Raw genomic sequence first — 18187 nt, 5'->3', positions numbered from 1 at the left:
AAATGTGAAAGGTAATCTTTCAAGTGTTTATGACTAATTTTACATTAGTACATTCCTTCATTAAATAGCTTCAACATCTGTGATCAACATTCAGAGCTTCAATAGAGCAGGTATTCTACTTGGTCCTTATTTTTTCTGTTAGCTAATATTTAGCAAACATTTAATGTTCTATTGACTTTTTAAATTTTCAAATCATACTGAATAATAATGTACTTTCTATTTAAGAGGAATAATGCATTTTTTACCTTAATACAGTCTATTTCAAATGTCAACTGAATGAATTATCTAAATCCTTTCAGTCAAATAAAATTGTATCTATAGTTATAAAGGAATATATGGTCTATTTTTAATAGCTATATAATCAATAAGATTATTTAGGATACATTTGATTGGAGGCTAATTACTTTACAATATTGTAGTGGTTTTTGCCATACATTGACATGAATCAGCCATGGGTGTACATGTGTCCCTCTTTTGAACCTCCTTCCTGCTTCCCTCCCCACACCATCCCTCAGGGTTGTCCCAGTGCACTGGCCCTGAGCACCCTGTCTCAGGCATCATAACTGGACTGATGATCTATTTCACATATGGTAATATACATGTTTCAATGCTATTCTCTCAAATCATCCCACCCTCACCTTCTGCCACAGAGTCCAAAAGTCTGTTCTTTACATCTATCTGTGTCTCTTTTGCTGTCTCACATATAGGGTCATTGTTATCATCTTTCTAAATTCCATATATATGAGTTAATATACTGTATTGATGTTTTTCTTTCTGACTTACTTCGCTCTGTATGATAAGCTCCAGTTTCATCCACCTCATTACAACTGATTCAAATGGATTCTTTTTAATAACTGAATAATATTCCATCATGTATATGTACCACTATCCATTCGTCTACCAATGGAAATCTATGTTGCTTCCATGTCCTGGCTATTATAAACAGTGCTGCAATGAACACTGGGGTACATGTGTCTCTTTCAATTCTGATTTCCTCGGTGTATATGCCCAGCAGTGGGATTGCTGGGTCGTATGGCAGTTCTATTTCCAGTTTTTTAAGGAATCTCCACACTGTTCTCCATAGTGGCTGTACTAGTTTGCATTCCACCAACAGTGTAAGAGGGTTCCCTTTTCTCCACACCCTCTCCAGCATTTATTATTTGTAGACTTTTTGATAGCAGCCATTCTGACTGGCATGAGATGGTACCTCATTGTGGTTTTGATTTGCATTTCTCTGATAATGAATGATGTTGACCATTTTTTCATGTGTTTGTTAGCCATCTGTATGTCTTCTTTGGTGAAATGTCTGTTTAGTTCTTTGGCCCATTTTTTGATTGTAGACCCCACCTCTTGTTGGAAAGAACTGCAGTCATATTTTGAAGTGGCCTGCATATAGGGAGAATAATTATAGCCATTTTTGCAAACAAACAATCTACCACACATGTATTTCTGCCTCAGTTGTCTGCAAAGTGAATTTATGGCTTGACAGTATCAACAATGGTCTTAATTCTCATTGATGCTTTTGCTAGTATAGACCATATTTAAATTTAGCTGAATGGACATTTGTACTATAAATAGTATAGCCAGGTATTTTGTGACTTCTCATGGATAGAGTACCCAAGTCACATAATATTTTCTAATGTTGATATAAATACAGTAAACCACTGTTAGCTATGGAGTACAACTCGTATAACCCCTAAAAAGAGTGAGCAACAGTTGTGAGGTACTGAACTGACCTTTTCTTTCTGCATTCCACATGCATACCCAGTCAATTTTAAAAGACGTGACTTATTATTTAGTGTAATTTCATTTAGGACTTTCTCGACATGGGGTCTAATGAATATTAATTCACATTTAGAATGGGTGGCATCCTTTGCACATTTATGAATATAAAAGGAACATTTGAAAGAGAGTCATCATTTCCATCATTAATTTGCTAATTCACACACAAGGAAATGACTCATGAAGACTTTAGATGCCTTTGTTTCAAAATTCATTTTCTTCAGTTTTCCTTTGCTTTAGCTGAGTGGAAAAGATTTGTCAGTTGAGTAAAGATGCTTCATCTCCTTCACTGATGCTGCCGGGAGTTATTAATTAGGTTTCTGAGTTTGGCACTGCTCTTTCCTGGTCACCGTGATGTGTCATTGAAACAGACCCATTAAAATGAGTGATGTGTGTTGTAATTTCATTAGTGTCATCAATAATGTATTACACTTTCCTTTTAGTAGTCTCTTTGTGTTGTGTGTGGGTCAGGATGACTGTATGAATTACATTTATAAGATCCAAATTGTTACAGATGAGAGAAGATAGGCATGAGGGTGGAATTAATGTTATTTTAAACATGATAACTACTAAAATGATTTCAATTAAGTAATATTTTAATTAGGTCTGATGTCTCTACATGCCATACTGAAATGCATGTTATGTGTATGCAAATAGGATGGTGATTTATTGAATTAATAACACAGTCCATTCTTTCTGCCAGGAAACTTCTGAATTGAACTAAAGCAGGTGTAAGAGCAGGAATGGTTCAATAAGGCATGTAATTCCTTGTGGTTATAAAGAACAGACTCTTGACATTGAAACTTTTCAAGGGTATTTGCTCACTTTCTTTCCAGTCTATTTTCCTATAAGACATGTGCCTTTTGACTGGCTATTGGTTAATTCCAAGTCTTTCCTAATGTGAAAAATATGATTCTATACATGAGAAGGAGAAACATATTTGAATATTCTGATGCATACTGTTGACATCTTTTAACTTCATTTAACTGAAGTTCAATTTTGGTCATATAATATGAGACTATAAAGACCTTTTGGCTTAGATGCTTCCATAACAAACATTGATCTAATTGAAATATTTTCAAAGGTAATAATTTGCATACTAAAAACATGGTACAGTAGCAGTTTTGCTCCCCAGGGGTACTTAACAAATGAATGAATATGTAAGAAATTTCTCAGAACTAACAAGTATATAGACACAGATATGGATGGGCTTTGTGTTTTTTTTGTCTTCCATTCAAATAATACAAATAAAATAATATGATGATACTTTTTTGGAAAAAGGTCTACAAATACTGAACTTAATTTTCTGTTAGCAGGAAGCTAAATGGTTTTTAGTACGCAAAAGAGAAATAGTAAAAAGATAAGCTGCTTCTGAAGATCAATAGGTGAATTTATCGTCATGAAAGTTTAAACAAGGTATTTTTGTTTTCCTCAATTTGTTTTTAAGGTAAAACAATCAAGGTAAAAAATAAATAAATTCTATTATAATAAAGATCAATTGCCTTAAGTCAGCAGCTACCCTGAATGAAGTTTCTCTCTTAAACTATGATGAAAGAATACTAGTCACTTATCTTCAACCAGAATTTAAACATCTGTAGTTTTAAGCTGATTTGTATCCAGTTTGGGTCGAAATGGATATGAGTGTTTATCTTACATAATAGCTTGCCACAGCCTACTACTTGAATCATGTAGCATATGGAAAGTGTGTTTAGCTCCTTGTAGAAATTTCACAAACCAAAAAGGACCCATTTCTATGCACAAGGCCCCGTTTACAGTCATTATAAAAGTATTACTGAGTTGCTTACGAGTTAGAAAAAAGCAAATGTTGGCACATTGCAGATTCCATTGCATTGGTCTTTAAGAATTATATGTATTGCTTTCCAGTTTTTTAAAAAACCACAGTGATTGTATATGTTGTGCTTAGACCTAAACATTTTTTCTAGGATGTATTTTTATTATTCCACATTATCTCTCTTCTCAATATTTTATACTAGTTATGGCTGAAGTTTTATGTAAATATATTAGAGATTGTGCTCATGCTTAAATGAACTGTCATTGAGGGATTAATCCTATAACCTTTATGAGCATGTTTTATTAATATCTTATCATTATACTGAATATTAATAACATTTAACATTTAATAACCATAGAATGTGTATTTAGGAATATATTTCATGCTAGTGAGCTTTGAATATGTGGAATAGTCACTATAACAGCCCCCAAATCATTAAAGACATTTCCCATAATGTATTAATTGCAATGGTACAACTCATTTAAAGGGCAGCTCTGAATAACAATGATTACAATATCTTTGTCAGCATGCTGAATAGTATACCCTCAAGGAATGGAAGTATTTGGTACAGATTTTGAAAATATTTTTGCACTCTTAATTCCAGAAATATATTTGCCATTAAATGATTTATAATTAAACATGAAGCTAATAAAGTAGAGGAAGAGAATTCAAAACTATGAATATTAATAAGATGATAAAATATTTTCTTATACTATTTAGTAACCCTTAGTAGTAAAGCAGTATAAGTTGTCTACAACGAATACTTTTTAAAATGATTAATTAACATATATTTTAAACTACTTTTATTCTCAAAATGCTAAACCCATTTTTATCTATCAATCTATCTAAATGTTTTACTGTGAATTTAAAAATGTTTGACCCACTCCTTTTTTTTATGGCAATTAAGGATTATGTTAACATGAAAATGTGACTTGTGTATAGTCTCTGTCGTGTAGGAGAATACATATGACTATCCGAAGCAGTTTCATCTTCATCTGGGAAATTTCCATGGTTGTATCAAGGTTCCTCTGTATTAGCGGGGTTTTTTGCCACCCCACCCCACCAATTTAATAATGTAAAACTAATATTTAGGGAAACTTCCATTAGGTGTTTGCTAATTTTCATTATTTTGTCAGTTTTATATAGTAGAAACCTTTACACATAAAACACATGTATACATATTCTTACATGATTATTTTAACACAGCACAGTGGCTTCTTCTGAAAAGTTCTTTAATTTTATGAAGGTTGTGGAAATAGCAAGACAGAAATCTCTATTTCAAGGAATATTCTCTCCTTGTAAACTGAATCCACATTTTTCTCAGGGTATAGCTCATAGCTAAAGCATTGCTCATGACCAACTTGCCTCTCTCCATTTAGAAGATGTTTTTTTTCCCTCCCATATCTAGAGAGAATATATGTTCCTTAACACAAAGTTTTATGACTACAAATTTCCTTAATACAAAGTGGTATCATCTGCATACTTCTGAAATGCAGATACCACTCTAATGGCAGAAAGTGAAGAGGAACTAAAGAGCCTCTTGATGAGGGTGAAAGAGAAGAGTGAAAGAGTCAACTGTTCGCATCAGGTGGCCAAAGTATTGGAATTTCAGCTTCAGCATCAGTCCTTCCAATGAATATTCAGGACTGATTTCCTTTAGGATAGATTGGTTGAATCTCCTTGAAGTCCAAGGGACTCTCAAGAGTCTTCTCCAACACTGCAGTTCAAAAGCATAATTCTTCAGTGCTCAACTTTCTTTATAGTTCAACTCTCATATCCATACATGACTACTGGAAAAATCATAACTTTGACTAGACAGACCTTTGCTAGCAAACTAATGTCTCTGTTTTTTAATATGCTGTCTAGGTTGGTCCTGATAAACTAACATATGTAGACTTGATAAAGTAACGTATTTCTCATCTCAAACATGTAAAGCAAAAATATCGTAATCTATCCTTGAAAATATTGGGATCAGGGCCCAATAACAGAAACAAAAAGACATGAAAAAGATGGAAGAGTGAGTATCTTCAGAGACCAGTTGAATACTTAAGGAAAAGAGATAACTTGCAGGGTTCTGTCATGAGTGATTAAGCAGATTTCAATGTCCATTCACCACCAGAGTACAGGGAATACAAAATAACCTAACTGATGTAATTTACACTGATGTTACAGGCTTCATTATTGAGCTTACAAAGTTCAGGAGAGGCTCAAGTAGTGGAGTCTTGATCAGCTAGGAAACAATGATCCAGAATTCTATTTAAAACTGAGGTCAGTCCTAGTGAGTGAAAGTCACTCAGTCACGTCTGACTCTTTGTGACCCCATGGACTATACAGTCCATGGAATTCTCCAGGCCAGAACACTGGAGTGGATAGCCTTTCCCTTCTCTAGGGGATCTTCCCAACCTAGGGATTGAACCCAGGTCTCCTACATTGCAGGAGGATTCTTCACCTGCTGAGCCACAAGGGACACCCAAGAATACTGGAGTGAGTAGCCTATCCCTTCTCCACTAAGTCAGTACTAGGGATAATTATAAATTAACTAAATTTTATGCTGTGACCCTTGCTCCATCTTCTCAAACTTAACTATGCATCCTTGCTCCATTTGATCAATCATGTCTGACTCTTTGCGACCCCACGGACTGTAGTCCAGCTGGCTTCTCTGACCATGGAATTTCTCAGGCAAGAATACTGGAGTGGGTTGCCATTTCCTTCTCCAGAGGATCTTTCTGACCCAGGGATCAAACCTGCATCCCTTGTGTCTCCTTCATTGGCAGGTGGATTCTTTACCACTAGTGTCACTGACATCTTTGTTCACTTCTCATCTGGAATAAGTGGTTCTCTGGGTTTTGTATTACAACCAAAGTAACTATACCAAAATAAAGTCAAATAATCTTTCTTTCTTACTTAAAAGCTTTCATTAGTTTCCTACTGCCCATAAGAAAAAGTATTACCTCCTTAGCTTAATATGGAAGGCCTTGTATGATGTGGCCAATGGCTTGCTCTCCCAACTATTCTATAGCTGCCCACCCTGGCCTTGTGCTCTGATCATACAGCAGCACTGGCACTGATCCACTAAGAATAGTAAGCCGTTTTATAAATCCATACCTCTGCATATGCTAATTCCTCCTGCATAGGGTATCGTATCCACTTTCTAGCTTATTTCCTTTCTTTTGCCTTTATAGCTGGTAGTTCCCATCATCCTTCAAGATGAAATATTCTCCATGATAAACTTTGCCAGTGGCAAACCTTCATCTGTTATCACTAGACCTTACATTTCTAGCATGACAATTAATGCCCTTATTTTAATTATGTATATATTTGCCTCTCATTAGAGCATGGAATTTCAGCTAGCTCAGATAGTTTGGGTTGGAAATAAGTCAAATGATGCAATAATCCATTCCTTTCTACCAAAATGCATCTCTTTCTACTTATCAACTAATAAAAGGAATCTCTTTAGACTTGCCCAAGGCCAAATACCTCTTTCTCAGATATTTGGATAAATTTCAAAGCACCATCATACTACATACTCTACACTTATATTCTAAATGTCAAACACAAAGAAAGAGAACAGGATAATGAATACGTTACTGATTTCAACAATTATTAGATAATGGTCAATCTTAATCTACCTGCAATGTCCATAGCTCCACTCTCCTTTTTTCCTTCCAAATATTTAGAAGCAAATTTTAAAGGTAGTAACTTTTCGTTCACAAATATTACTGTATGTGTTTCTAGAAGTTAAGAACACTTTGAAAATATACTGATAATGCCATTATCATACCTAAAATATTGTTTCTTAATAGTAACAAATCCTTATTAGTATTCAATTTTATACTACTTCTCATTTTTAAAATTGTTTGAATAAAGACCTAGAAAATCTGTACTTTACTGCATAGATTGATGTTTCTTTTAATCTAAAGCAGCAGCTTTCAACTGGGTGCACTTTTGCCTTGTAAGGGACAATTTTGGCAGTCTGGAGACATTATTGGTTTGTACAACAGCTATGAACTGAATGTTTGTATTCTCCCAATATAAAGACATGCATTAAAACCCTAACCTCAATGGGACTATATTTTGGAGATGGGCCTTTGGGGAGTAATTCAGCTTAGGTTCAGTTATACAGGTGGGGCCCTCATTATGGGATTAAAGCCCTTACAAAAAGAAGAGAAGACATGGGATCCCTCTGTGCGCATGCAATAGGCCACGGAAGAATATAACTAGGAAGAGGCCCCTCACTGACAATCTGTTTATACTGGCATGCTGATCTTGGGATTAGCTTTCAGAACTGTGAAAAATAAATGGTTATTGTTTAACACACCCAGTTGATGGTATTCTGGTATAGTAGTTCAAACTAACTGGGACAACTACGGGAGGGGTGTTACTGGTACCCAGTACGTAGAGGTCAGGGATACTGCTAAATATCCTTCAATGCACAGGACCGCTGCCACAATAAAGAATTATCTACCTCAGCCCCCGCTCCCAACAAATGTCAATAGTGAAAGGCTGAGAAACCCTGGTCCAGCAGTTCCTCTGTCACCCATTTCTTGTTATAATTTGGTCATTGAATAAACTGGGCCATTTGTCCTACAGAATTTCTCATAGTATTTTGCTGATGGCACACTACCGTATTATTTTTATGTTTTCTGTCCCTTGTGTTTATGAGCAATTAGAAACTTCATCAGATTCAGTGTTGGTTTTTTTTTTTTCCATTTTTCTTTTTTAGCAAAAATAGTTTATCTCACTGATAGTATTATGTACTTCCATCAGGAGGTACATACTGTCTAGTTCTATATCTCTCATCACTAGAGGGAACTTTTGATGATCAATGTCTAAATCCATTCATTCAATAGTGGCCTCAAAACGATAATATTGTATTCTTATAATTATATCATTTATTTAAAACATCACTGTTTCTTGAAAATATTTTTTACAATGTTTGATACAAAATAGCATGGTACCCAAAACATTTACTCATTCTGTGTTTTTGTTTTTGTTTTTTTTCCCCCAGAAATATCCTGTACCACCTTGATGGGAAGACAAGCCAGTTTTCAATACTCCTGGAGGCTTGGGAGCACTGCAAGTCACTTGCATCAAATGAGACCCTTCAAGAAGCCCTGTCAGAGGTGTTGAACAGCATTAATGCAGCTCAGGTTTACTTCAAAGCGGGACTTGATGTGTTCGAGAGTGTCTTAGTTGGAAAGAACTGAGAAAACTCTCAGCATTTTAAAAAGTTTGTTTACAATTCCTCAAGCTAAAGTTCTAATCTCACCAGATTTTCTGACATGGAAGACTTTTTCCCCTCAATGGCTTTTTATATAAGTATAAAGCTATTCTTCCTTTGTATTTTTTGATGTACATGTAAAAAGAGCATTTTGCACATTTAATATTTTTCTTATATCTAGATTTCTGATTATGTAAAAGCAAGTTATTGAGAATAATACTTAAGATTTATCTATTAAAAAGAAATCTGCTGTATTTTTCTATATATATATATATATATATGTGTGTATAAAATATTTGGGGAAAAAAATTTCCAAGAAGTTCTAGACAATCTTTGTTCCTATGGATAAAACATGTAGGAATAGAAATGATTTCCCTATGTTAGAGATTTAATGACCTACCTTCTGTAATAGAAATGGACAGTTGATATGGTTTCAGATTAACTTTTACTATCAAATATTCAATATGAACAACAAGTATTCTGACTGAGTGATTGGTTGACGAAAACCACTTTGAATGTGTCTATTTTATGAAATGAAGTGCCTGTTATAACACAACTAGATGTAGTAATACACTGGTTATGAAAATGTATTTTTTTAAGTATTAATTAAAAAAAAAAAAAGAGCCATAAACATTCCAGGGGAAAATCGCAAGGTAGCTGCACAGAGCAATTTAATTGTAAATTTTTTTCCTAACCACTTATAAGGTGACTGGCTTTGAAACCCCTCATTTGTATCAGTTGATTTTGTAAAAATTTCAGGAGTGATGTATGTCTTATGAGGGAGAAAATATGTGTTTCTTCCTGTGTTGTTTCTGTTGGAAGCACTGAAATAGAGCTACTCTAAAATGAAAGCATCTCACTCTGCTCCTCATTCATGTATCTTTTCTGGAACTCCTTGCTGAAAGGCAGTTTTCTCAGAATACCATATAATTTCCACAGGAAAGTAGCAAAGTTTCTCTTTGAAAACTCAAAATATCTTAAAAAGTATCAAATTGCTATTTCTGCCACTAACCAAAAGGACTTCTGATGAATGAAATAGTTGTTTTGATCAACAAAAAGCTCCTTAATTCTATGAAAAAACTTTTTTTTCCTTCTCTATCCTTACTTGTGATTGAGATGACAACACATAATATATTCATGCTTCTACTTTTAGGCAGAAAATACTGTATTACTTTAAGAGTGTCTCTTTCCCATGCTTCAGTTCTTCTCTCATGTTGAAAATGAAGCTTTTCACACTAAGGCCAATGAATGGCCTTAGTATCCACTATTCCCGCAAACCACAGAATTCCATTAAGTGTTTAAACTCTGAGCCTACCTTTAGAAATTGATTTGGTATTGGATAAAGCAATTTCTCTTAGGAAGCATATCTTCAGAATATTTCATGTGGATTATTTTTCTCTAACACAACATTCAAACACATGTCCCTATCACAAACCTCCAGAGCAACTTCACAAATAATGCCTATAGGTCTAAATCTTTGCTGTGTATGAATGAAGATACACCTAATCTTAGTTTAAAGGAAAACTGAAGTTAAAGGGAAAGAATTAGTCAGCATTGATTAACTGATTTATAAGGGTCAGCTGTTCTTACTATCAGTATTGTTTATACGCTCAAGGCAAAGAAGAGAATTGAAGCAATTAGCTAGATAATTCAAGCAGAAACTCAGTTTCAGTGAATTGCTTGTGTGCACATATTTTACATAAGAAAGGAAACTACCTTACAACATATATTTCTAATCAATGCACGTGTTTGTCTGAAAGTATTTGCTATGTTGAGAAGTGGCGACAGGAAGGGGCTAAAGAACCAAACTCCCACATGCCTTGGTGTCAGTGCCCTCTCTCCTTCCACAGAAAAGAAGAGGCAGGAGGAATACACATACGGATTTGTGTCAGGTCAAATAATAGAATCCCTATACTAAAGGATCAGAAATAGTGAATCAAGTTTCAGTGTGTTCATTTAAATTCTTCCTTTGGAGCTGGGTTTAAAACAGACAAAGACAAATAGTTATCGATTTGGTAGTTTATCATTTTAGAACAAAATCCTAAGTAAATTCACTCCTTTAGACTCCAATAGTGTTGAGAACATGAATATTTGTGTTTGCACATTTTTGTTGAAAGATTGTATATTTAACTAACCCACACTGCACAGATCTAAGTCTCAATATTCTGTAATTATTACTTCTAAATCATATGATATTTGATAGTTAGAAACTGAAGTTAACTATGGACTAACATGTTTTTATTAGCCTATTTAAAAGATGATGTGAAGAAACTGACATGGAAGACTTTTTCCCCTCAATGGCTTTTTATATAAGTATAAATGCTGCTCATCTTTGACTGAAACGAACCTCTTAACCAGGAACATTACTGCTATAGTCTGATTACCTCAGGATTCCTTGAAATTTGTATCATTTAAAATTTTCCCTAATGATCCAAGTAAATAAAATCCTATGCAAGTTATTAACAAGTATGTTCAATGAATTGGTAGTTAGGTTAAATCGTTGCTGAAATATCTGGGTGCCTGGTACTTCTCACCAACCTTCACACATAGCATTGTGCCAGTCCATAATGAATCATAAATGATTATTCCCCCAAGAAAAGGTGGAAGATGTGGACCACTGCAATTTGGGTTCAGGCAGGGTACACCTGGAATACCGCTCTTTGTGAAAAAGTACAGATTCCAGAGTCAAAAGAAAGCCTAAGCCATTCTGATTCAAGTCTGAGACTATTACCTTCAGTCAGGGAAAGCATCAGCACCCCATCAGGTACAGTAACTGCAGACAAAGTGGTCAAGGAATTGGGATTGAGTCGCAGTTTTAGTAGCAGAAGGGCTGCTAAAATTTAAGCTTGGTTGTTTTCTCATATAACAGAGTTCTAAATGGTCTTTTCCAGTATATTCTAGGTAACTAGTCACTATATCAGATGCTGGATGGACTGGAAGCACTGCTTTTCAATCAGGGACTAGTTCATTCTCTTAATATACCTAATACGTAGAACTGTCCCAGGGAGTTCATGCAAAGGGCACAAGCCTGTGTACTTGTGGGGAGGTAGAGAGAGTCTCCACATGATACCAGTGCTCAGGAAGGAGGGTATTAAGCAAAATACTTTTATAAGAGAGCATTTTCCCCTATATTAAATTGGCAGTTTAAATCTGTATTTCTCAAAATGTGGTTTTGGGGGAAGGGAGCCTTGGAATCTATATTTTTAGCAAGATTTCCCAAATGATCCTTAGGCTTAGTGATCTCTCATCTACATTAATAATCCTGGGTCCTCCTGAGAAAATATCATGTGGCAACATACTAAAAATTTGAAGGGTCACAATAATAGGAGATACCTCTAGCTTTGCTAATAATGGCATTTTAAAGAAAGAGTGAGTAACCATTGTATTTCTCAAAAAAGGACCCAGATGCAGCTAAGTCTGTGCCTGCTACAAGTCAGGCATGCTTCTCAATTTAATGTTGTTGTTGTTGTTTTCTAATTGACTCTTCATGCCAACTTATTTTAAAAGATGAGGAAATTTAGTTGAGTGACTGCCCAAAGTTCCATAGCTAATAAAGATGATTGATATATGTGTCTCTGCTGGGCCCACTGGGGTCCAGACCTGTGTTCTTCATGCTGGGTGCCACAGAAAGTTAAGAATCAGTTACAGAAAGTGACATTATTGAAATTTTTAATGTATTACTGCACAACTGATCTGGAGAAGGCAATGGCACCCCACTCCAGTACTCTTGCCTGGAAAATCCCATGGATGGAGCAGCCTGGTGGGCTGCAGTCCATGGGGTTGCTAAGAGTCGGAGACAACTGAGCAACTTCACTTTCACTTTTCACTTTCATGCATTGGAGAAGGAAATGGCAACCCACTCCAGTGTTCTTGCCTGGAGAATCCCAGGGACAGGGGAGCCTGGTGGGCTGCTGTCTATGGGGTTGCACAGAGTCGGACACGACTGAAGCAACTTAGCAGCAGCAGCAGCAGCACAACGGATCAGACTATGTCATCTGCCACTTCACTGGTTGAACTAAGGAGCCTGAAGAAACCAACAACATTATTCCTCATGATGGTAGCCCACCCCAACAATGGTGGACATATGTAGGTAAATTAGAAGATAAGTAAATAAGAGCACAAAAATAAGTAGGTAAGTAAGAGCACAAAAATAAGTCTACCACTGTAGAATATCATAACAACTTGATGAAAAATTATGTCATAATTTCCTCCTCAAAATGTATATATACCTTCACTGGGGGAGGGGGGAAAGACCAAGTGTTAGGACTTACAACCTCAGTTTTATATCATACTTAAAATTCAGAATAACTAATTGACTTTTTAAATTACATGTATTTTAAATTACATGTACTTTCAAAATGTATAGCATATAATAGGTTTTTCCATTGCAAAGTTAGGTGTTACAAAAATAAAATGATTTGTTGCCATGCTCCAGTGATGAATCAGCATCTTTGCCTCAAATGAAAAACTATTTTCATAATTGGTAGACCTAGCCAAAAGTGTTCTCATGAGACATTCTGTGGTAATGTGTGATTAATTACTCCAAAACCTAAACTTTTTCATTGATATTACATTGTCATCTCATTGGTTTAAAGGACCATTTAAATGTGCCTTAACTACAAGTTCCCTCGATAACATTATATTTTAAACTGCCCATCCATGTGTTGAGTGGAAGGCAAATACATTACAAAAGATAGATCAGTAACCTAACAGTTCCATTACAGGAGCATGGATGCAACACAGGAGAAAAAATAGACATGTGATATTTGAGCAAAGAAATATTCTGCCTAGGTGCGCTAGTAAATTTGTATTTCTTGCATGAGTTTATATTCCTAGCTTAAAAAGACTCATTAGAATTGCTGTTTAGAAATAACTTAAACTTCCAAGAGTTTTAAGCTCCCCATCAAGTGTAAATACTTTTCAGTTAAGTGGGTTTATTTTATGCAGTTTAGAATTTCAAGTGAGGTAAATGTAAAAGAGGAGTTGCAAAAGAAAATTCTTAAACTTAGCCTATTTTGGTCACCACAATGTTCACTCAGTTCTGTTTTCCCTTTTTAGATATACTCTAGCAATAGGATTAGGCTTTTTTTTTTTTTTTAACTATGAGAAAGTAATTTTAGTAGCTAGTCTTTTCAATGTACATTTATTTGTTAATCAGCCAGAATTTTATTTCTGTAATATCTTTCCATTATCCTTCAAAGATGTACACTGAAGTGCCTTGAGCATTCCTGGGACCATCAAGAATCTTCAGAGCTGGCTGATTGTGAGATGGCATATTTCTTAAAGACATTTAGAATCTCATACTCAGATGATATCTGAATTTACAAGGCAAAGGATTAAATTGAGGCACTTTCAGGTAGGATTCAACAAAAAGCTACTTCAAATTTTAATATGTTCTGGTTAGATTATTTTGTATTTGAATTAAAATAGTTATGCAGTTTTGTGTAACCAAAATGGCAATTTTGATTTTTTTTTAGACAAAATACAATCAAGGCCAAAGAAATGTATGACTACTCTAATTTCTCAGACTCTGTCAAGAATTAACTCAGCTAATTGCAGTTGATTCTAGATGCAGAACCTACATCTAGACAAAGCTCTAACAAGTGTAGGCAGAACCTAACAACATTCTTTCAAATCCCTTTGATGTCTTAAGCCAATAAGCACTGAAGTAGCTTTTCTCAGAAGAAAGCAGACTTTATTTTCCAGGGGCTAATTAATATGTAGGACCTCAGTCCCAAAAGGATCACACAGGTGCCTGTACCATGCCATATGTCATGTGCTATATTCCAGCAAGCTCAAGAGATTAATATACAATCATTATCATGAATTATTATGTTGTATTGAAGTTAATGTTGGTCTTTTGTTCTAATTAAAGTACAAACTTGGCATTGGAACAGAAGCTTAGCTACAGAAATGAAGTTAGAGTCTCTATTTTAATGACCTACATATTTTTTTCAATCAAAATGTGTAATTATTTAATTATCTGGCCTGCTCAGTAAGTTTAACTCTCTAATTTGTTCAAAGACTATTTATTCAACATAATAATAACACAGGTGGACACTCCTTGGAGTGTTTTATCTTTTGAAATTGTTAGCCATTGTTAAATCATGCTTTCAGTATATGCGATAGTATTTTATTAATGTTGACTTGTCCACCTTTATATCAAGCTGCTGCAAGTGACCACCTTATTCTGAAAGTCAGAGAAAATGCTATTGGTCTATAAAGACAAGTTTGTCATACCTGTTTAATAAGAAACAACATATTTTACTACACATTGCAATTAGTCTGCAGGAAACAAAGTGCCCAGATGGTTAAGTGTAGCTCACATTATTATATTCCAAAGATGTTATACATAATTCCATTTAGAAGCTAAGCTAGGACTCTGTTAGGTGATTTTGTATTTACATTCCACATAGGAAGGTTTAATGGCAAATATTTCCCACATATTCAAACTTGCTACTTTTAGAATATGAATGCAGTTGTATTCAGAAAAGAAAAAAAGCTTTCTAAGACACTTTGAAGGGCTAATTTGCTTTTATAGACATGTAGAAAAATCAACACATCACTGATGATAGCTTCATATGTGTTTGGAATGTTAATATGGAACATGAAATAGTTTTAGCCATGTCAGCAGTATAGCAACATTTAGATATATGAAATTTTATAATGAGTAAAATTTAATTGTATAATAACAAATAATAAAAATAAATAAAAAATATAGCCCTAAAAAATGGTGATAAGCAGAGGATTTATAAAGATTTAGAAATTAACTTTGGGTAAAATTGGAGCACAATTTCTTTATTTAAATTTGTTTGATTAAAAAATAAATCTCTCTGAAGGGGTGTCCCAATTATTAAATTGCACTGAACTGTTACAGTGTTGAATATTGTTCAAAATAGATTACATCTGTGATTTGGAAATGTTTTCATTGTAAATTAATTCATTATTAGTGTCTTTGTTGTGACTGATTTTGAATGATTGATTTAGAGGCATGTGTCTCTAGTTTCTTAATTACTATATAGGGTTGAAGGCCTAATTTCTATAATATGTGGATGTCCACCAAAAATCTAGTGCTTTTTATATTTAACCCAATTGTGATTTTATTTTACAACATTTTATGTACTATTCACATGACTTGATACATGGTTTACTTAGAAAAGTATGTTGTGATTTGGAGTGACAAAAAAAAAAAAAATTGGTACATCATGTCCATTAAGAATACAAGTGAATATTTTATATTTTAGTTTAAATATTTGCACATAGTTGAATACTATGAAATGAAGGCATCTTTTAAGGAATATTTTCTGATTCATAAATGCAATGTGTACGTGCAGTGACACAGTAATATTTAAAATGCCCATTTACAAATATTAAATACAGGTAAAAATCATTGTTTTACTGTGTTTTGTTATAAACATACAAAATGAATTAGTTGTTAGTCTGTATTAGTAATAAATTATCTTTCAGTTCAGTTACTCAGTGTGTTCAACTCTTTGTGGCCCTGTGGACTGCAGAACACCTGGTCTCCCTGAATATCACCAACTCCCACAGTTGACTCAAACTCATGTTCATTGAGTCGATGATGCCATCCAACCATCTGTCCTCTGTCATCCCCTTCTCCTCCCGCCTTCAATCTTTCCCAGCATCAGGGTCTTTTCAAATGAGTCGGTTCTTTGCATCAGGTAGCCAAAGTATTGGAGTTTCAGCTTCAGTATCAGTCCTTCCAATGAATATTCAGGACTGATTTCCTTTAGGATGGACTGGTTGGATCTTCTTGCAGTCCAAGGGACTCTCAACAATCTTCTCCAACACCACAGTTCAAAAGCATCAATTCTTTGGTGCTCAGCTTTCTTCACAGTCCAACTCTCACATCCATACATGACTACTAGAAAAATCATAGCTTTGACCAGACAGACCTTTGTTGGCAAAGTAATGTCTCTGCTTTTCAATATGCTGTCTAGGTTGGTCATAACTTTCCTTCCAAGAGAAAGTGTCTTTTAGTTTCATGGCTGCAGTCACCATCTGCAGTGATTTTGGAGCCCAAAAAAATAAAGTCTGACACTGTTTCCACTGTTTTCCCATCTATTTGCCATAAAGTGATGGGACCTGATGTCATGATCTTAGTTTTCTGAATGTTGAGCTTTAAGCCAACTTTTTCACTCTCCTCTTTCACTTGTATCAAGAGACTCCTTAAGTCTTCTTCAATTTCTGTCATAAGGGTGGTGTCATCTGCGTATCTGAGATCATTGATATTTCTCCTGGCAATCTTGATTCCAGCTTGTGCTTCATGCAGCCCAGCATTACTCATGATGTACTCTGCATATAAGTTAAATGAGCAGGGTGACGATATACAGCCTTGATTTTCTCCTTTTCCTATTTGGAACCAGTGTGTTGTTCCATGTCCAGTTCTAACTGTTGTTTCCTGACCTGCATACAAATTTCTGAAGAGGCAGGTCAGGAGGTCTGGTATTCCCATCTCTTTCAGAATTTTCCACTGTTTATTGTGATCCACACAGTCAAAGGCTTTGGCATAGTCAATAAAGCAGAAGTAGATGTTTTTCTGGAACTCTCTTGCTTTTTCCATGATCCAGCAGATGTTGCCTATTTGATCTCTGGTTCCTCTGCCTTTTCTAAATCCATATTGAACATCTGGAAGTTCACAGTTCATTTATTGTTGAAGCCTGGCTTGGAATAGTTTGAGCATTACTCGATGTGTGAGATGAGTGCAATTGTGTGATTTATTTATATTTATCTGTATTTTATATTACACCCAAACAGAAATAAGCCTTGCTCAGGAACATAGTGTAAGATTTTATCATCTTTTTCTTTTTTGCCTTCCATTCTTTTCTCAAACATGCAGACCTCGTTTTAGCCATTTAGCTTTAAAGTCTGTGCCAACCTCTAATATCAAGTAACAGTATTTGTGTCACCTCTAATGCTAAGGAGTTTTGTTCCCTCAAATATATACTAGAAAATGCCAATTCTTTATTGCTAATGGATCTCTATTGCATGATTAGCAGATTTCACTTATTTACTTATTCGGCAAACATTAACAGAGAGCCTATTCTAGGCAATATACTGCATTAAGGGCTGGAGGTATAAAGATGATTAACACAGTTTTACTTTCTAGAACAGGGGTCCCAAAACCCTGGTACTGGTCCATGGCCAGGAACCTGGCAGCACATAAGGAGGTGAGCAGCAGACAAGCTAGTGAAGCTTCATCTGCAGCTCCCCATCGCTTGCAATACCATATGAACCATCCCTCGACCCCAGCCATAGTTCGTGGAAAAATTGTCTTCCATAAGACCAGTTCCTGGTAACAAAAAGGTTGGGGATCACTCTTCTAGGATTTCATAGCCAAATAAAATATAACACTTCAGATTAACTATTGG

At 35.1% G+C, this 18187-nt stretch overlaps 1 protein-coding gene across 8 annotated transcripts in view; it reads left to right on the top strand.

The window, feature by feature from the left end:
- NAALADL2 (N-acetylated alpha-linked acidic dipeptidase like 2) overlaps positions 1–16270 on the top strand; it is a 1562846-nt gene extending 1546576 nt beyond the window's left edge. For all 8 annotated transcript variants that reach the window (XM_024995414.2, XM_059888525.1, XM_059888521.1 and 5 more), the window contains one exon: positions 8583–16270. In XM_024995414.2, coding sequence (XP_024851182.1) covers positions 8583–8781 — 199 coding nt within the window. In that variant the 3' untranslated portion in view covers positions 8782–16270. The remainder of the gene's footprint in view (positions 1–8582) is intronic.
- Positions 16271–18187: the final 1917 nt, after the last annotated feature.

This window comes from Bos taurus, chromosome 1, assembly GCF_002263795.3.
Source record: "Bos taurus isolate L1 Dominette 01449 registration number 42190680 breed Hereford chromosome 1, ARS-UCD2.0, whole genome shotgun sequence".
Classification (NCBI taxonomy): domain Eukaryota; kingdom Metazoa; phylum Chordata; class Mammalia; order Artiodactyla; family Bovidae; genus Bos; species Bos taurus.
Note: the sequence above shows the minus strand (reverse complement) of the source record. Positions and strands in the feature narration are given on the sequence as shown.